The sequence below is a fragment of the Anas platyrhynchos genome, chromosome 2 (assembly GCF_047663525.1).
Source record: "Anas platyrhynchos isolate ZD024472 breed Pekin duck chromosome 2, IASCAAS_PekinDuck_T2T, whole genome shotgun sequence".
NCBI lineage: Eukaryota > Metazoa > Chordata > Aves > Anseriformes > Anatidae > Anas > Anas platyrhynchos.
In genome coordinates, this window is record NC_092588.1 from 158,026,652 (window position 1) to 158,044,617 (window position 17,966).

General features: G+C 43.0%; 1 protein-coding gene across 2 annotated transcripts in view; it reads right to left on the bottom strand.

The window, feature by feature from the left end:
* Nucleotides 1–14,429, bottom strand: part of MYL3 (myosin light chain 3) — a 57,405-nt gene extending 42,976 nt beyond the window's left edge. The window contains exon 1 of one of the 2 annotated variants that reach the window (XM_072033942.1): nucleotides 14,191–14,429. In XM_072033942.1, the coding sequence (XP_071890043.1) occupies nucleotides 14,191–14,313 (123 nt within the window). In that variant the 5' untranslated portion in view covers nucleotides 14,314–14,429. The remainder of the gene's footprint in view (nucleotides 1–14,190) is intronic. The other variant, XM_005023309.6, reaches the window with a different exon arrangement.
* Between the last annotated feature and the right edge of the window lie 3,537 nt (nucleotides 14,430–17,966).

Sequence of the window (17,966 nt, forward strand, 5' to 3'; positions counted from 1 at the left end):
CAAACTCATTTCGAGTTGCCAAATGAGAATTTTTGTGGGTTTTTCTTGTGTCACTGAAACCTCCTCCTGAAAATCCAAGCTGTTTTCTTCTAATATTTTAATTCCCCCACCAAGCCTGAAAACAAGCACCCTTTGCTGAACCATTTTTCCTCTCAGATGACACGGTTGTGTAAGCCCTCGCCGTTGCTGATTGACACACCAGTCATGCTTGTAGTGGATGAGGCCATGGGAGGCCTTCTGCTGGCCTAAACGAAAGGATCTTGATGGGTCTAGGGCAAGAAGTAGCAGAAAGGCGCCTTCAAGGCAAAGTCTCCTGGAAGCCCAGGAGTTGGGCTTGGAGGTGGAAGCTGAAACCCTTCCTCTTCAGACATAAATAGCCTTGGCAAAGTACCTCCACCAGCAGCATTGGCCACCACAACTATCTATCATGTTTTTCATCCTCCAAGGTCTTGTCTGGCAGGCTTTGGCAGCCCGGTGGCACAAGCAGAAAAGCCTTGGTGTCTTGGGTAGCAAATATTGAGGTTTCCCCCGACATCACCATACCATGCTCGTACTAATGCTCCAGCTCATACAGCAACACGTTGCAAACAACTCTCAGCCCCAGAGCTCATTGCTTGAACTCTCCAGGTGTCATTTTTTCCCCTGCTATTGGCACAGGGATGGGATGCCACCAGCCTCCAGCCCCCAGCAAATGCAGTCCATCCCCATATCCTTGCAGCTCCTGCAAAGTCAAACGGCAGCTGGACCCCTTTAAAACACCGCACTCCTTGCCCTGAAACTGTCCTGAAAAAAATAGGATTAAGCCACCTCTGCCAGACACTCATTGCGATAACACACTGGCAGCGGGGAGAGTTCAACTTTTGTTTCTCGAAGCTGGCAGGCGCAGCGTGCATACCGCTCCCAAAATAATCACACTGTAACTCAGCCCCAGTTTCAAACGGGCCCAAAGTTCCCCGTAGCAAATCCATGAGCGCAAACTAATCTGTCAGTGGGATCCACTTGGCTTCATGCTGGGGGTGGGGGGAGTTGTTTTTCTCTCTCTTTTTTTTTTTTTTTTTAAATTATTTTCTGAAACAGGACATTATTCATTGTGAGATGAAAAAAATATAAATCATAGCGTGCTCTGATCTCGCGGTGCAACCGCAGCCGTACTGGATGTTCCTGCCCGACCCCAGCATCGCCAGGGAGCTCCAGTCTGAAAAGCTGAGCCCCAGCTGGGGGCTGGTCAAGAGGATGGAAATTTTGAAGCCTGACCTTCAATCGAAATTTGAAATTCTGATTGAAAAAAGGAAGAGGGAGAAACCCTTCCCTTCTCCCTCTCATCACCACGAGTTGTTTTCTTTTCAATTCACTGCAGTCTGCTGGGGTCCTTTGCTTGATTTAGAGGTTTATTAACTTACACAGAAAGAAGCCAAGTCTGAAGTTTCCTACAACCACAATTGGAGTTGATGTTTCAAAAGTTTTGTTTTGCTTTCTTTTTTTTTCTTTTTTTTTTAAGTCCACTTGCGGCAGTGTCAAGGTCCAAGATCTGATCGCATTAACAAGTGCTCTGACCCATGGCTGTTTTCTTGGGGCTTTGCAGCAGAGTTTCATTCGAGACCCATGAGACCTGTGAAGGTTCCCCAGCCTCAGACCCAGATGCCCTTTGGGACCCACTGCAGCCACCTCTTGCCTGGTGGAGGAGGCGATGACGTTGGATGCAGTCAAGCCTGTGCGCAAGAGGCAGTGTTTATAAAGTGCTGTCACCAAGCAGCACGGCACACGATGACATTTCATTTACAGACAGATGGGGGGGGGCATTTGGGGTAGTTTCTTTGTGCAATCATTAAATCATAGAGAAACAGCACTTTTACCCCTTGCCAGGCTATGACTGTTACCTACCAGTCAGCACCAGCCACAAACAGTGAAAAGTTATTTTCCTTACCGACATTTTATTATTTTTTTTTCAAACATTCAGTGGTTATTGTCAGGCTGCTCTTAACCATAGCCGGGTTCTTGGTGAGCCTGTTTTTATCTCCTTGCTCCCCGGTGCTGTTTTGTTAAGGCTGGGTGGCTCATAAACCAGTTTGTTTTTCTAAGGCTGTTCACAGGAACAGGCTTCTCGCAGGAGATATTTCACCCACGTCTGCCCAGTGGCTGGGATGTTCTGCTGCTTCCCAGAAAACACAATTGATGGATTGTTTCTGTTTCTATTCTGGGCTTTGGATGCATTAATTTGCTGGAGCAAACAGCTTTCACAGCATGGATCAGGCCCCAGGATATGGCTCTCCTACACCTGTTGGAGGGCTGGAGAGGGGGCACTGGTCTCCAAACTGACCATGCAGGCACCTTGCAGGTATGGTTTGTGCTTACACATGGAATGGGCATTTGGAGAAAGAATACGAATTGCACAGGGGCATAAATGGATGTAAACATTTGCTCTTCTACATATATGTTTGCATGTATGTGTGTATCAATTTATATGTATATATGAATATACACAGGCATATATATGCACACCCTCATTTCTGTCATGTATATATGCTTATGCATACATGCATATAGCATGTATGTATATACGTACATACCACATGCAAGTAAAGTATGCACAGCTCACATTATCAACCAGACACACACATTAACTCCTGAGCCACCAGAGAAAAACAGAAGTGAGGGATGATCATTTATAAGGGACCACCATAAATCCAGATCCAGAGGCGAGCATCTCCCTTGGCAAGCATTTTTTCCAGCTGTGCTTAAAAAAATAAATAAATAAATAAATAAAAATGCCCAATCTCTCGGTAGAAGCCAACACAGATTTTTCAAAAAGTAAAACCCAGGTATTGATCTGGGATAAATCAGCACATCCCTCTTCTCCCCGGCTGCTTTTTTTTTTTTAGGATTCAGATTGCAGATAGGACAGGGGAGGGAACAATGCCATGTAAGATGAATGCGTACAATGTAATGTGAAATTAAGTTCAAGAAGGAAATTTGCTTAAGAGTAAAAAAAAATGCTGGCGATTATATTGGCATTGCCCCTCTACTAATATTACATCTATTTCCTTTCCCATATTTCTTTCCACTTCTTTCTACTGCCAGCATATGATAATTTTATACATATATATATAAAATGAAATATTGTTAGGAAATATGCTTTGACATTGCTTTGTTATTGCTGTTTTTAATAATACCTGAGCTTTAACCAATCCTTTTGCTATTTGGAAACCTTACAGCGCAGTCTAAGCAAACAAACTAGCCCAGGAGCTGTGGGAGGAAAGAGGATGAAGGTGGAGGAGCTTGCTATTAGTCTGACATCAGAAAGCTCCATAGTTTGAAGCCATTCAGAGCCACTACAGCTTTTAGAGGGGGCTGGGGTGCTTTGGGACCCAAAGTGCCAGTGCCTGTGCAGCGAGGTGGGCGCTGGCTTGGGCTGAAGCCATGTGCATGGAGAAGCAGAATTTCCTATGCTTCTGGGCTTTGTGCAGAGCTAATTGGTCTCCCCACTTTGGGCTAGTCCAGATCAGGCACCGAGTGCATGCCTCTGATGGAAAATCAGTGTAGATACACTGCCTTGTCCTGCTGCCGTGGGGAAGAGCTCTGTATCAGCTTTTAGGTATTTGCATCACCTGCACTCTTCTAACACCTCCAAGCCCTTCACAGAAATCTGTCTCAGAGCTGTAATTATCGCTATCTCCATTAGCTGCTGGAGTGTAGAAGTGAAGGGATAGGTCTCTATCCAAGGTGACTGCTCCCAGGGGCACCGCTGGGGCGTGCACAATGATTTTTAAGGGCTCTTCAATCAGGGAGCTGCATTTCAGCCACCCACACTGGGAGTGTTTGGCTAAGGCTCTTTGTAGGCATCTTTAGAGACTCGTTGCCCTTGGCCAGCACGGCAGGGACTTCATGACACTTTGGGAACAGTGCAGTCACCAGCCTGCCCCTGGGAAGGGACGGGTGCAGGACCAGGAGGGAAGGCAGCCACTCATCACTTAGTCATGTCCTCAGCCCATCTCATGACTTGTGAGGCTTCGCTTCCTGCAGGGAATGATATTTTTTTGGTCACTAATGGGTGTTTTCCATCCTATCAGCACTGACACCAGGGCAAAGTCCACCTGGGCACTGCTGCCTGAATGCTAACATCCTCGCAAAAGTTAGGAGAAAACCAAAGTTTTTGTTAAGAGCTACTCTCCTCCCTGCCTCCACCCCAGCTACTCTTAACATTTTTCTCCCTTCTCCAAGTTAAGATTTAGCTGGTTTACGAGAGAAATAAATAATCTGTCTCTACAGTCCAGCTTTCCAGCAACTTGGGAAAAGTTAGCACTTTGGCCAGGGCCTTCTCCATGCTCTGAGCTGTGCATTTAATTTAAATTTAATAGTTATTGCACGTTACACAAATGGTGATTAAAACCATATTGATTGAGGTTTAGCAGTTATGTGAGAAATGCAGATCTTATTACAGAGCTGCTCCGTATCCAGAGTGTGCTTTTAATAACTCCCTGCTATCCAGGGGCAGATTGGAGAGAGGAAAAGGACCAGAGAGAAAAAGGCAAAGCTGGGAGGCACCGTTGGGAGGGACGATGGCCAGGCTGCTGGGTCGGGTGGCTCTCCCCCTGTTCCCACCGTAGGCAAACACCCAGAGCACAAGACCTGCCCAGCTATAGACTGTGCAAACAAGCTCACAGAGCCCTTATCCACGCCACGTGCTGGAGAAACAGACAAACACCCTGGCTGAGATCTCAGAAGATAAATTTCTGTGGCAGGATGCATTGCCACGAGGGCTTTCTAGGTCAGGACCTGCTACAGAAACACTTGAAAACCCCAGAAGCTGTCCAAACAGGGCTTATTTATTATTCTCCCAACCCATCCTTTTGAGAAGCTGTAAAGTACATTTGGGGGAATATCAGAAATAAACAGCTCTCGTGTCCTAGTTGGTCTGAGATAACGACTGAAAAGACAAAACGAACCAGAAAAATAGTAACTGCATTTAAACCACCCTGCTGAGGGCAGTGCAAAGCCTTTCAAACCTGCTCTTGGCTTGGCTCAGTTCTGAGGGGCATTTGCATGCCTAAAGGCTGGGGAATGCTGCAGGGAGACCAGGGGCGCACAGACATGAGGAGTGCACAGACAGAGAGAACTGGAACATGCAGGGGTACAGGGGGAAATGTGAAGGGAGGTGAGAAAAAAACACCTCTAGCCACGTTTGCAGAAAAGCTTACTTTTAGTTTTTGGTGGTTAACACCCTCTACAAAAAAAAATCGTCTTATTTTCACAAGATACAAAAAAAGCCATGTTCAAAAAATTCTACTGTGCTCCTGGCACTCAGCGATCCAGATACAGACTCAGAAAGCTGCACGTTTTACTGCTAAGGCCCAGAGATTCACTAATGCTGCAACTCTGAGTTACTTCAAATTTTAAAAAGAGTATATGAAACTTGACAGGTTTTCATCTGAATATCCCTTAGATAAGGCCAAGCTGTTTACAGGTTTGGATTTGTACTTCTCTCTGCCACAGACTTCAGACATTGCAGAAAAATTATTGTTTGGCAGCTGCACAACAAAGACTTGGAAGGGGAAACTGCCCAGAATCTTTATTTTTATATTTTTTTTAAATCATACTACTATGTATTTTAGGGTGCCACTGAGCAATTTCCAATTTTTCAGGGAAAAATTCTTTTTCATTAAGAATGAAAACAGCTTTTGGTTTTGTGTTTTACTTGATGACAGTTTTAGTTGGAAATGAGGGAGAAAAAAATATTCCAGATTGGTCAAAATGTTCCCTTTTGCCCAAATTGTAGTAATTTCAACCATTAAAAATTTCTGGGTATTTTTTTATATATATACAAAGGAAAGAGCCCTCTAAAATTAGTAGCTGCTTCAGATCAAAAGAATCTAAACAGGGGATTAACTAAAAAAGCTGAAACTGGTAATTTTCTTGATCCTTTTCATATTCTTTTGAAAACCCTTTGCAAAAATCTGTGTGTGTTTGCAAAACACTCCAGTGCCACCAAACTGCACTTGCCAAATCTCCCCGAAAAACATTTTTACGAGAAACGTCGCCCAGCTCTGCGAACAAGAGAGATACACAGAGATAGCCAGACTTTCACTGGCCCAGAAAATCCATCTGGAAAGCAACTTCAATTTCCAGAGCTGTTTGGTTTTGGCCTTAAGAATGAGTGGAATACACCACAAAGAAACCCTTTTGCTGCATACGAGTGCATGCTTCCTCAATGTCTATTTCTTCACCCTTCTAGTTCAAGACAGCGTTTTGCTAGCAGCTGGTGAGGAACATCTCCTGTATACAGGCTGAAAAACCATAAGGGACAAAATGTGATTATCATCCTCCATTTCTCTCCAGGGGAACCAAGGCACGAGCAGGTATTTGATGAGTGAGCCATGATCTGCCATGGTCTGCAAGAAAGACGGAGGATGAACCAAGGCTCTATCCTCCAGATCACCTTCCCTCTCCACCTGCTGATCTCACAGTCTCTTTTTCCACCTGATCTGATTCCCTTTCCCTTGTTTTCCCATCACAGCCCTTCAAAACCTGCCATTGCACAGTTCTGCACCCTGCCCATTGGGGATGCCCCCAGCCACAGGGACTTGAGTCATCCCCCCATCCTGCCATCCAATGCAACATTTCACCAGGTCAAGGCCACAAATTGTTTCCTAATGTTTAAATATCCCATTTGCCTTTCAGGCACTGCTGCACTTCTGCAAAGCAAGCTGCCAAATTCATGTCAACCTGGGCCAGCTGCTCCAAAGGGAGGGACAGAAGGGAGAAAGGTGCTCTCTGTGATATTAAAAGCTGCCCCACAATGGCAAGTCAGGCTGGGAATGTCCCATGCTTCCAGAGTGACAGACTGTGATAAATAAAGGAGAGAATAAAAGAGCAGAGCTGTCTTTAGAAGTGTGCTATGGCAGCATGGCATTTTAACTATGCTTATCAGTGGGGTCCATCCAGGAGGGCTTAAAGAAATTGCTACTGGAGCATTATAAGCGTGAACAGCACCTGGTTTTGTGTACACGGCAGGGTGTCTCAGCCACTGACTCTTGAGAAAAAGCTTGAAGTAGCTGCTTCCAACAGATCCTCACAGCTGAGGAGGTTCTGGAGAGGGAACAAAGGCTGCTGACAGTCCTGACAGCAACCTCTGGCTGAGCTTCAGCTCCTCGTGCATCACCAATGGCACACCTCTGAGCCTCCTGCTATGCAGCAGGAACAAGGCAGAATGGGAGAAAGTGTCGTTTATAGAGGGAAAGTCCCATGCCATGGACCTCAGCTGTCCCAGAGGAGAGGAAACCCCTCCAGGAGGATGATCCCCTTCCAGTTCCCACCTGCAGGAACTGCTGCCCAACGTGAGCTGAAGTCCCCAGCTCAGATCTTTCCTAGGAAGAACCACTGGTACTGAAATTGGATTCCCCACAGCTTCATAGGGATGATGGATTGGGAGGATGTGGGATTTTCTTTCAGACATGGTAAAGAGAGTTCAGGATCCTGAGGATCTAATTCTCTTTCCTGGGCAGCCCAGAGACAGGATTTTGGAGTTGGTCCATCATTTCTTTTGGAGCAGAGTCTCGGGTAGAACAGAGAACATTCACCAGCCAAAGTCTATACAATGGAAAAGTTCCCAAACCTGCAGAAAACCAAATCTGCTGAGCTGTATGGCAATTTTAGGGTGAAATTAATGAACTTCTGTAACTGTCTCTTTCTCTTTAATGGGAGCCTGAAGAAACTAGCTCCGTCTTGTATATTTAACTTGTAGATGCCTGAAATATGGCAGATAAATGCACTTTTTAAAACTTTCTTTCTTATTGGACTCAAAATGCTTTCCCCTAACCAAAATCTTTGGGCTCAGTAGAGCACATCCAGATCAAAATCAGAATACAGAATGTCAAATCAGATCATTAAATAATCTTAAACTCATAAATTAGCTAACTGTATAACTAAAGTAGATAGCTGTATAACTAGAGACACTCAGTGATATTAAATGTTAAAAGATCATGTCAGAACCTTTGGCCTTCCTCACTCACCCTCATATTTCCATTTGGTATAGGCTGAGCAGGACAGAACACCCTGCCCAGCTGGGGTTTGAGTAGAGTTGAGTAGAATTTATTCTTTTCTCATTCTTGTGCCCATCACAAAGATATCTGGGCACTTTGGTTCCTTAATGTTCTTGTGCAAGAGGGAAATGAGGGTACCTGTTAGTCATGGAAAATTTTTAACGACTCAATCACATTTTCCAGTGACTCTCTGCACTTACATGAATTGTTTATTAAGCTCCTGTGTTTAAGATAGTAACAAACTTATGCAGCCAAAGCTTTCAGGCTGGAGCTCTTTTTTCTTCACTACAACCAGCTGAGAGATATCTCATCTATGCTAAAAGTCCAGATTTCCTCACTAGAAGTCAGCCTTGACTTCAATTTTCAAATAAAGACTCATTCTATCCTAAGAAAAATATCTGTTATTTACAATAAGTGGCATGTGAAATATTATTCTAGAGCTAGGGGAGTTTGTGTCATTGTTATGCTGAAAAGGAGTTTGTCTCTCTGCGTCTGAAGGTATCTGCCAGATCAATGCAATTTTAGAGCCCATGCCTAGGAGGCATGTGCAGCACACTAAATTAAAAATAAATCACAATAAACTTGCAAAAGTTCTCACACCTTGCCAGAGCACTGGTCCACAGCAAGAACGGTGAGTCAGAGGAAAATCCCATAAAAAATCGAAAGTAAAAACTTCCCACTGACTCCCAGGAGTTTGCAATGGGGTCTTTTGTCTTTGCTGAACTTTCAGTCATTTTGGCCTGGGGCCTCCTCAAAGCTCACTGCTCAAATTTCTCTGTGCTTGAAAGGCTCAGAAGAAACCACTGGGAGAGAAAGAGGCCCAGCACGGGCTAAGTTTAGCCTGGCAGGTGTCTGCCCACTTCAGAAACCTTCAAATATGCAAGCACAGGAGGGAAATTGCTCTCTAAAAGTAGTTCTACTGAGATGCACTGCAGGCCAATAATAACAGTGGTGATGACAATGGGAATATGTAACACCTGTGAGGAATGAAACCGAGGGGAAAAATAGGTTGGAGAGCGAGAAAGATGAGAGGGTGTTGGGAGGTAGAGCCCATGTGGAGGCCACGTACAGCTGACTCGATGCCTGATCTTGGCGGCTTAGGCATGCACATGGACAGAGTTCCCACTTCTTTCTCCAGAAAAACTTGGCCAAATTCCCAATGTGATCTTCAGACATCCTAAAAGGTTTCAAAGTGACCAAGACTGCATCTTCCCTGTGTCTTACTGTAACATAACATTATTTCACCTTACAATCTGGACATGGTGCAGGTACGCTATGTGGGATATCCAGGCAGATTTTCTTCTGAATCAGACGTGTCCTTATTAGCTGGATGCCTTCATTATGTCTCAGAGCATCATTTCCTCAAAGACTATGAGAAATGGGCCCCACAGCAATTGCTGTGCTACACGGGTGGCTCAGGGACAGCAGAGGGAAGAGGTTCATCAATATGCTAAAATTTTAATCATGCCTGTCTTACCTTGGGCCCAATAATTATTATTTATTTTTTTTCTAGCAAGAAAAGGCCCCCCCTTTCCAGTGTAAGCCCTGTTGTATCATGCTTTCTAAGGATCTGTGTTACAAAGCACCCTGCACTCCTGCCACCAGTCAGCCATGAGTTTACCTGTTGCTGAGCCTCATACAGAAGCTGGGGACTCTTATTTACACACAAAAAATCCTTCTTCCTCCAGAGCTACACTCAAAACCACTCTTAAACTATAAATATACAGAAAATCAGGGCATGTGCACCACAACTGCTGATTGCATACACAAATGCCCCAGAAACATGCCTACAAAACCTGTGACTTATAGGCGTGCCTCCCCACAAACACAAAGGTGTCACATGCAGCACTGTCTTCCTTGTAGTCACATTCAGATATTCAGTAATTCAGATATTACTCCCATAAACTGAATTTCTTTAATACAACCACATTTTAAAGAGAGCCATTTGTTTTCTTTCTCTTGCACAGCAATACAACATATTTACCCCACAAACTAAATCCTTTTTAGGCACAAAGTAACTCTTGCTTTTTAATTCCCCCCATCTCTAAGCCCTTCTCACACATATGTTCACTGCTAACTCATAAATTTCTCCTGTGTTCATACTTACTCTGGAATATAGTCCTTGCAGTCACTTTAGCCTCAAACAGATTCTTCAGCCATGTACACAAACTGCTCTGACAATCCCACCTAGAAGGGCATTTGTTGTTGAAATGCCATTTGCCTGCTTATTTCCCATCCCAGATGCCCTTACATTTTTTCTTGCAGAAAAAGACCCTTTTATTTTTGACTGTCCCTGCAGATGTTCGGAAGCCTGCAGAGCATCTCGAGGGGACCAGGTTTCACGAGGCTCCAAGACCAGTGCTCCACAAAAATAAGCTCTGACTGTTTTTTCCCCAGGCACCCATATTACTGCATGCTGCTACAATAAGCATATCAAGTAATGGCACAGGACAACGTGGCTGTTAAGGTTAACTCTGTATAGCAAGCAGTGCTCCTTCCAGATTCTCACACAGGCCAGCTGTCTCTGTGTGACCTCTTTGTACCCAGAACTTTGGGAACATTTCACCTCAGCTAACTTTGGTTGCTGAAATGTTGGCACCCAGCTACCTGTTTCATCCCCTCCTTTAATGGATCAGCATCCAATCCATACCAATATAGGTGCTGAGCATGAAGGCAAACAACAAGCCTTTAGAGAGTTTTTCTCTGCTGGTTATAGATGACATTTAGGGTCAATGACCTACTTTGCAACGGTCTTTCCCATTTTTTGTGTTCAGTGCATTAAAAGATTTTTCCAGTTTTGTGTCAGCCTAATTGATTTCAGGAGAGAAGAATTTAGTTCTGGCAACATGTGCCCCCCTAGACAGCCTTCAGTTGGGAATGAAGGATACCTATATGGAAACGACAATCCTCTTGCTACAGAATCTCCCAAGGACAATCTGTTCTCCAAAGTGAAGCTCAGAGGCTGTTCTAGTTAAACACTTTCTTAAAAAAAAGCATTCCCACAAATTCAGCCAAACTCTTACAGAAAAAAAAAAAAATAAAAAAAAAAAAATGGAAAACCAAACAAACAAATAAGCAAACAAATAAATCCACTTTTCTGTGAGTTTCGAGCAACATTTAATCACATCCCATCTATTAAAAAAAAATTGTAAGTATTAAATCAAGTCCTATGGAGATGTTGAGTTAAAATCTTTACAATAAAACTTTAGAATAATGCTACTTACTTAAAGGTACCCCACATCTAGGTTAACTCAGATCCCAATACAGACCCTAATCTTGACCAAGAAACACCAAAAGAAAAGACGGGAGAATCTTATATGATTCTGGAGTGCAAAATCAGGCTGATGGACCATTGTCATGACAGCATACTGCAAAAGTGAGGTAAAATTAAATGAGAAGTATTTTACGCTTACATGGAAATATTATAGTTTTGAGACTTTTTAGTCTCTAAAATCAATAAAAAAAAAAAAAAAGTTTAAAACTCCAAAAATAAAATTGCAAAATAATGTCTGAGAATGAATATTGATAATTGAGACCTTTACATCAAAACACAGATTTTGATCACTTTTAACATTTTGTTTTGACATAAGTTTGTTTCTCTTTATGTTTTTAGTGATAGACTGAGTTGAACCAGTTTCACTCTGGAATGCAGAAATGGGATGTTTGGAGAACTTCAAATCTCATTAATTCTTTTTTTTTTTTTTTTTCAAATGTTGTACAATGATCTAGGGAGGTATTCTGATCTACACCAGATGGCCTGAGCTCCACCAGAGCTAGGTTTATGGAACAGGAAGCAGTATATTTGCCAGACCCAGCCCCAGTGAGCAAAAAGCTTCAATTTTAACAAAAGCATTTTTGATGAAAAAAAAAAAAATTAATTGAAAATTCCCATGAAAATTTCTTTTGAGAATATCATCTCCCCTTGCTATGAGTTTTGGGAAAAAAAATACCCCAACCCCAGACCATGAATCTGCTAATGTGTTCCCTGGTCTGAGTCTGTATATTCTAGGTAATGGCATACTCTCCACAAAGATGAAGAGATATTATCAAGGGAGTACAGGATTTCCTTATTTTTTAGAAAATCAATACATATTTTTTAGTGCTTTAGAAACCATTAAGAGAGTCCATAGTTTCAAATTGTACTGGAGGGAAAAATAATAATTTGGATGGATAACTGTGTAGAATGAGTAGTTTTTGTAAAAAAAAAAAAAAAAAAAAAAACAAAAAAAAAAAAACAAAAACACAGACGTGGATTGATTTCAAATCCTATTTGGATGAAAACGTATTTGATGATTTTTAAATTGCTGTGACTACAAAGATGAATATCTATTTTTTGTGTGTGATCTTTTTTATTCCTTTTTTTTTTTTTTTTTAATTTATTACAGCTCAGCTCTTTACTGGACTTAGCTGCCCTTCATACCACAGTGTCATAATATCCTATGTGAATATTGCCATAAAGTCATGGTATTCCAGCTGAAGGTGTCAGTGTCCTTTAAGAGAAGTTATTGCAGTTGCCCCCTCCTCCTTTTACAGTGCAGGAATGTTAAGTACAGGGACAGTAACAAAGATCTGCATACCACCATGTACAACTTGTCCAAGGTCATAGTGAAAGTCCTGCTCACAGCCCACAGATGCTGATGTCAAGACTCCAAAAACTTGCCCAAAACAGAATTCCTGGTAGTGAGACTTCTTCTTTCTGGTGTTTACTTAAATATTTATAAATATTTAAACTGAAAGGTTTGCAAGGTCCTTATGATTTACATGCGGGCATCACCGGGCATGAGAAAGAAACCTGTGAGATGCTGCAGAGCTCCCCTTAATTTCTCCAACTTTAAGGACTTCTTTTGCTTTGCAAAGAAATCTTACCATGCTTCACAGCGTCTATCTGCCACATGGTATTTACTGTGCAAATAGTATGGGAAAGCCATTCCTAAAGATATGCACAGGGTTTACTGATATTCTCTGTGAATGTGTGCGGTGCACAAGGAGCAATGGGGAACTAGTTATTTTTAGATCTTTATTTGCTTATTTCATTGTTATAAATCAAGACGTCATTTTTCGATGGTCCATTTCATGGTTATTTTCACAAGAATATGCTACATTTTTTCCTTCATTCTTTGAGAGAAACCTCTTTTTTTTTACACACAAAAAAAAAGTGTCCCTGACTTACCTGTTGAAGAGACAATTATTACGGTTAAAAACAGCTGAAAGGGAAACAGCTCTCCAGCCTCATTTCAATTGAATTACCTAATTCACAACCCCAAAACCTGAGAAGTTTCCTACATTTTGGCAGTTCCCTGTCATAGGGGTAAATCACTGAAAAGGCAAAGTAATGTTAGGCAGGCAGCCCAGAGACTGATTTCCACGGACTAGAGTAGTGGCCTAAATACTGTCAAAAACCTGTTTCAGAAACACCCTTGCAAACGTAATCTTGCCACTATGTGTTAGCAAGAGCTCTGGAAGCCCTGCTGAGACCAGCAGTGGCTCTTTCCAGTACAGACTGCGCTAAAGGAGGGGCAGAAGGAGAAGGTTCATGTCCTTTGGGGGAATCCTTGGGACAGGCCCTGCAAACAACAGATCATTTGGGAAATCTGTTATTTTGCCCGAGTTTCTCTGACTTCCAAAACACATACACACACACACAAACACTGAGGAAGCCTCAGGTTGGTGATGTCTACCAAAGCGAAGGACTGCAGGAAGGCAGCAATGAATCCAGTGAATGCTCTGAGCCCGCTCCATGTGTCCTAGGCCAGTGGCTAACCAATGGCCAGCCCTGAGTACAGTCAAACTTTCTTGGCACCTACCCATAATATTCCCTGCAGATGAACATTAAGTTCCCCATTAAGGCCAGCAAAACTTGCAAGCAATTAAATTTGCTACTTTGGGTATTAGAAGGGACAAACAGGTCTGGACATCCTCACACCGAACAAAATTCAGCTTTTGGGCTCTCCGTTTAGTAGAACCCTCAGTGAATTTGCTCCAACTCCTTCTCTACCTGTGGCAATCACCTTTACTGTCCACTTTCTGCCCAAAACCAAGCACTATTTTGGGTGAATGTCATCTCACAGCACTGAATGCACCACCAGCATCACCACCAACCCAAGCCCCCCCAGCCCTGGCTGCTTCCTCCCCTACCAGGTGAAAAGATACATACTTTGATAGAAGCTGGGTTAAATTCAACTTCTTTTTTGGGTTCTGGTTCTGCCGGTTTAGGTGCTGGTTTGGGCTCTTCCTTCTTAGGTTCAGCCTTCTTAGGTTCAGGCTTCTTTGGGGGCATGCTGGCTTGCTGGTGGGCTGCTTTAGGAAGGGAGAGAAGGAGACAGACAGGAAAGGGGTGGCTGCTGCAGGATAAATCACCAGTGCACACAAGTCTTTATCTCTGTCCAGTCTCCTGCAGTCACACATTGCATCCCTCTTAGACCTGTCACATGCCAGAGCTTACAATAGGGCCCCTGCTATAAAAGGACAAGACATTTACCCAGCTATTTTAGAGCCATCCGATAGGGCATTGTAATGAATTAGCACTTAAATGGAAAGAGTTGGGGGATTTTGGGGCTGAGGCTGGCACTGGCTCAAGTATTTTTGGTGTGCGTTTGCACGCGTGTATGTGTGCAAGGGGGAGGTTGGGTTACGGTCCCGTTCCCAGTGATGGGTTTTGGCCTCCCCAGGGCTGTGCTGACGCCTTCTCAGCTCACCTGCTGCAGACTATCACTCTTTTTAAGGCTGGATGGCACCCCTGGCTTTTGTTGTGCCGTGGTCCATCAAAAGGCAAGCCTTGGTTTATATTTAGATATGAGGATGGAACAATATGGGATATTGACCATCATCATAACAGCTGCAGGGGAGAGTTCATGTCCCAGATCACACAATGGTCTTTTCCAGGCAAGGTGCAAAGAATCAGTATTGCTTATAGCAAAATGCATTTAACAAGCAGGGATATGCACACACACATGCACACACAGTCTGGGAGAAATAACACTGGGTGTCTGTAAGTACAGCCTCATGGCTGAGATTTTCCAAACTATTTTAGGGACTTGAATGCCAAATTCCCATTAAAATACCTAAGATAAGGGTATCCACTCAAAGCTTTCCTAACCCCAGCCTTACTTAAATAACCCTTTCATTTTTCTAAATCAGAATATGGCTCTCAGAGAATTCATTTCCCAACACTTCTATATTGTGCAGATTTTTTTTCTCCCTCCTCAAACAAGACAACTGCCTTCCAAAACGCAAATCATTTGAAATGGGGCTCTCTGCTGGTCTTTCAAGTAAATATGAGTTGAATCATAGATGTCTTTCTTTTACCAAGCTGCTATGTCGTCCTCATAATCTACCACTCAGACCCTTTTGAGACCCACCACAGCTTCACCAAGAACATTTGGGGAACACCAGGGAGGGTTGCTCTTTGGGTCTGAATACCATGGAGTGCACTTCCAGGCACATTGACTATTGACACGAGCCCTCAAGAGCAAGCTGGAGAGGTGTTTTGATGGTTTGGTGTTTCAGGCACAGCCTGGAGAATGGTATTTTCCCCTGCAGCCTGTCACATTCCAGGGAACTTGATTCTGGTCCCCTCTGTAGAGCTGGTCATAGAGAAAGGATGTCTCTCCACGAGAAGCTGTGCAGAGCTCTGGCTGTGTCCTCTGCCGGACTGTAGTCCTGCCAGCTCTCTTCACCACTGCCACATCCACACCCTGATAGACCCCAACAGTCCCAATCCATGTGTTTGCATGGTCACCTGGGGAAGGATTTTCTAACATCAATTTATCAACCTATTGATCTCCTAAAACTCAGTGCAGCCAGGGGAATGGTTCAGCTTCCCTATGGTAAAAACCTACATTTGGTCCCTGGGTTTGTTAGGAGATGCAACAGAGATGCACCAGCTGATCCCACCCAGCCTTCAACTGCTACTGCAGGGGACATTTGTCTCCCATGGGGTTTTCACCAAACTGTACACCTGCCAGTCCCATCCACATCTCAGATGATAGAGTAGATACCAGAAAAGGCTGAAGAAACCCCTGTGTAAGCTGTAAGCAAATTAATCCCATCCCTTGTGACTTACTGAACCACAGGACACCCACACACTCTTTGAGAGGCCACTGTAGAGTGATGCATCTCAAACGATGCCAGCTACTTGCATTTAAGTGGTGACCACGGATAGAACAAGAGGCAACGAGCACAAACTGAAGCACAGCTAAACATGAGGAGGCACTGGGGCACTTCTTTCCTGGGAGGGTGACAGAGCATGGGGACAGGTTGCCCAGAGAGGCTGTAGGGTCTCCTTCTCAGGAGCCATCTGGACACATTGATGCCCTCTAGGGGATCTGGTTTGAGCAAGGAGGTTAGACTAGATGATCTGCAGATGTTCCAACCTCAACCACTCTGTGATTCTGTAAAAGGATTTTGTTGCATTTATTTCTACAATGAATTCAATCATGGCTGGAGGAGAGTAAGAGTTTTCCAAGGAAACACCAGGGAGTAACTCCACCATGTTTCCAATACAGATTTCTTGATTGTCCTTGCAGAAGACAGCACAACCCCAGGAAATTCTGCGCTCTTCTAATTCAAAGCAGCAGAACGGCAATGCAAGTTAGCTTGTGCCCTTGGAGCACACAACCACCAGAAACACCAGAAGAGCATCTGAGCAGGCACCAGCTTAAGCTCACAAGTGTGTTTTATACATGTGAAAAAGCTACCAGGTCTTACTCCCGAACCAAAAAAAAAAAAAAAAAAAAAAAAAGGCACTGGAAAATATCAGACAATTAAGATGTCAGCAGCAGTTCAACAGCAGCACGGGATCTTGTCACCTCCACCTTTGCAAGATAAGAAGAAGCTATATTAACAAGGAAGGTCATATTCCACTGTCTTTTCTGAATTCCACACATCAGCCATGGCTTGTTAGGTTGGATTTTATTTGTTTGTTTGACATTTGATGATTTTTGCTTGTTTGTTTGTTTTGTGGGTTTTTTTCCCCTTCAGCTGTTCTCAATGAAAAACATATTAGGGACATTGGTAAGGAAGACCCAGAAAGGTGGCTAAAAAAACACCACAGTCTGATTCACAAATGAAGCTTGTAAAATTCAGTAGTCTTACAGTCATACAAAGGTTACCTGAATACATTTTGCATATATTCATTATAAAGTATATTCATGATATAGATGGCTCAACACTGCTCAGAAAAAAAAAAAAAAAAAGAAAAAAAAAAAAAGCATTTTGCACTTCTGTCAAAATCAAAACTATTGGAACATCTTTTGCCACCTATTGTAAATTGTCAATTTTCTTTTGGAGGGGACATTTTTGGTAATGCAAAGAATTCCGAATTAATTATTTTGGATTTTCATTCGTTACCCTGTCTGTGTGTTCTTCTTCTAGACCCATGGTACTTGCCATCCTAGTTTTTGGTTTGTTTATTCATATAAGCCTATCAATTACCCAGATACCCTCACCAATTACAGTATTTCTCACACCTCAAGGTATCTTTTTGCTTTGTTTCTTCATCACAGTGTAGTGTAGATGGATGGCGATAGCTTCATCTTTGTGATTTCTGCATATATGAATGCATTTAAATATACAATGATAAGGCAAAGTAGGGAGGTGTTGTGAGTTTTAAGTACCTGTAGGCCTGGCAAACCACTGCTGGATGGGTGTTTTGGATCAATTCCATAAATTAAAGACACTCCAATGCCCTGCAAATCCTTCTGTAAACAGCCAGATCAATGCAACTAATCCTGTCCTAAATAGCCGATTTAGCTCTTCCATGAGGGATCCCAAGAGTCCCAGCAGCTGGAAGGCAAAAAGACAAAAAAAAAAAAAAAAAAATTGACCAAAAATTCCTCTTCCTATTAATAGGTTTTGAAGGGAAGAGGGGTGGAATGTGCTTTTCAATTTTTCAGTCATGATCACAACAGATGTTAGTGGCAAATCTCAGTG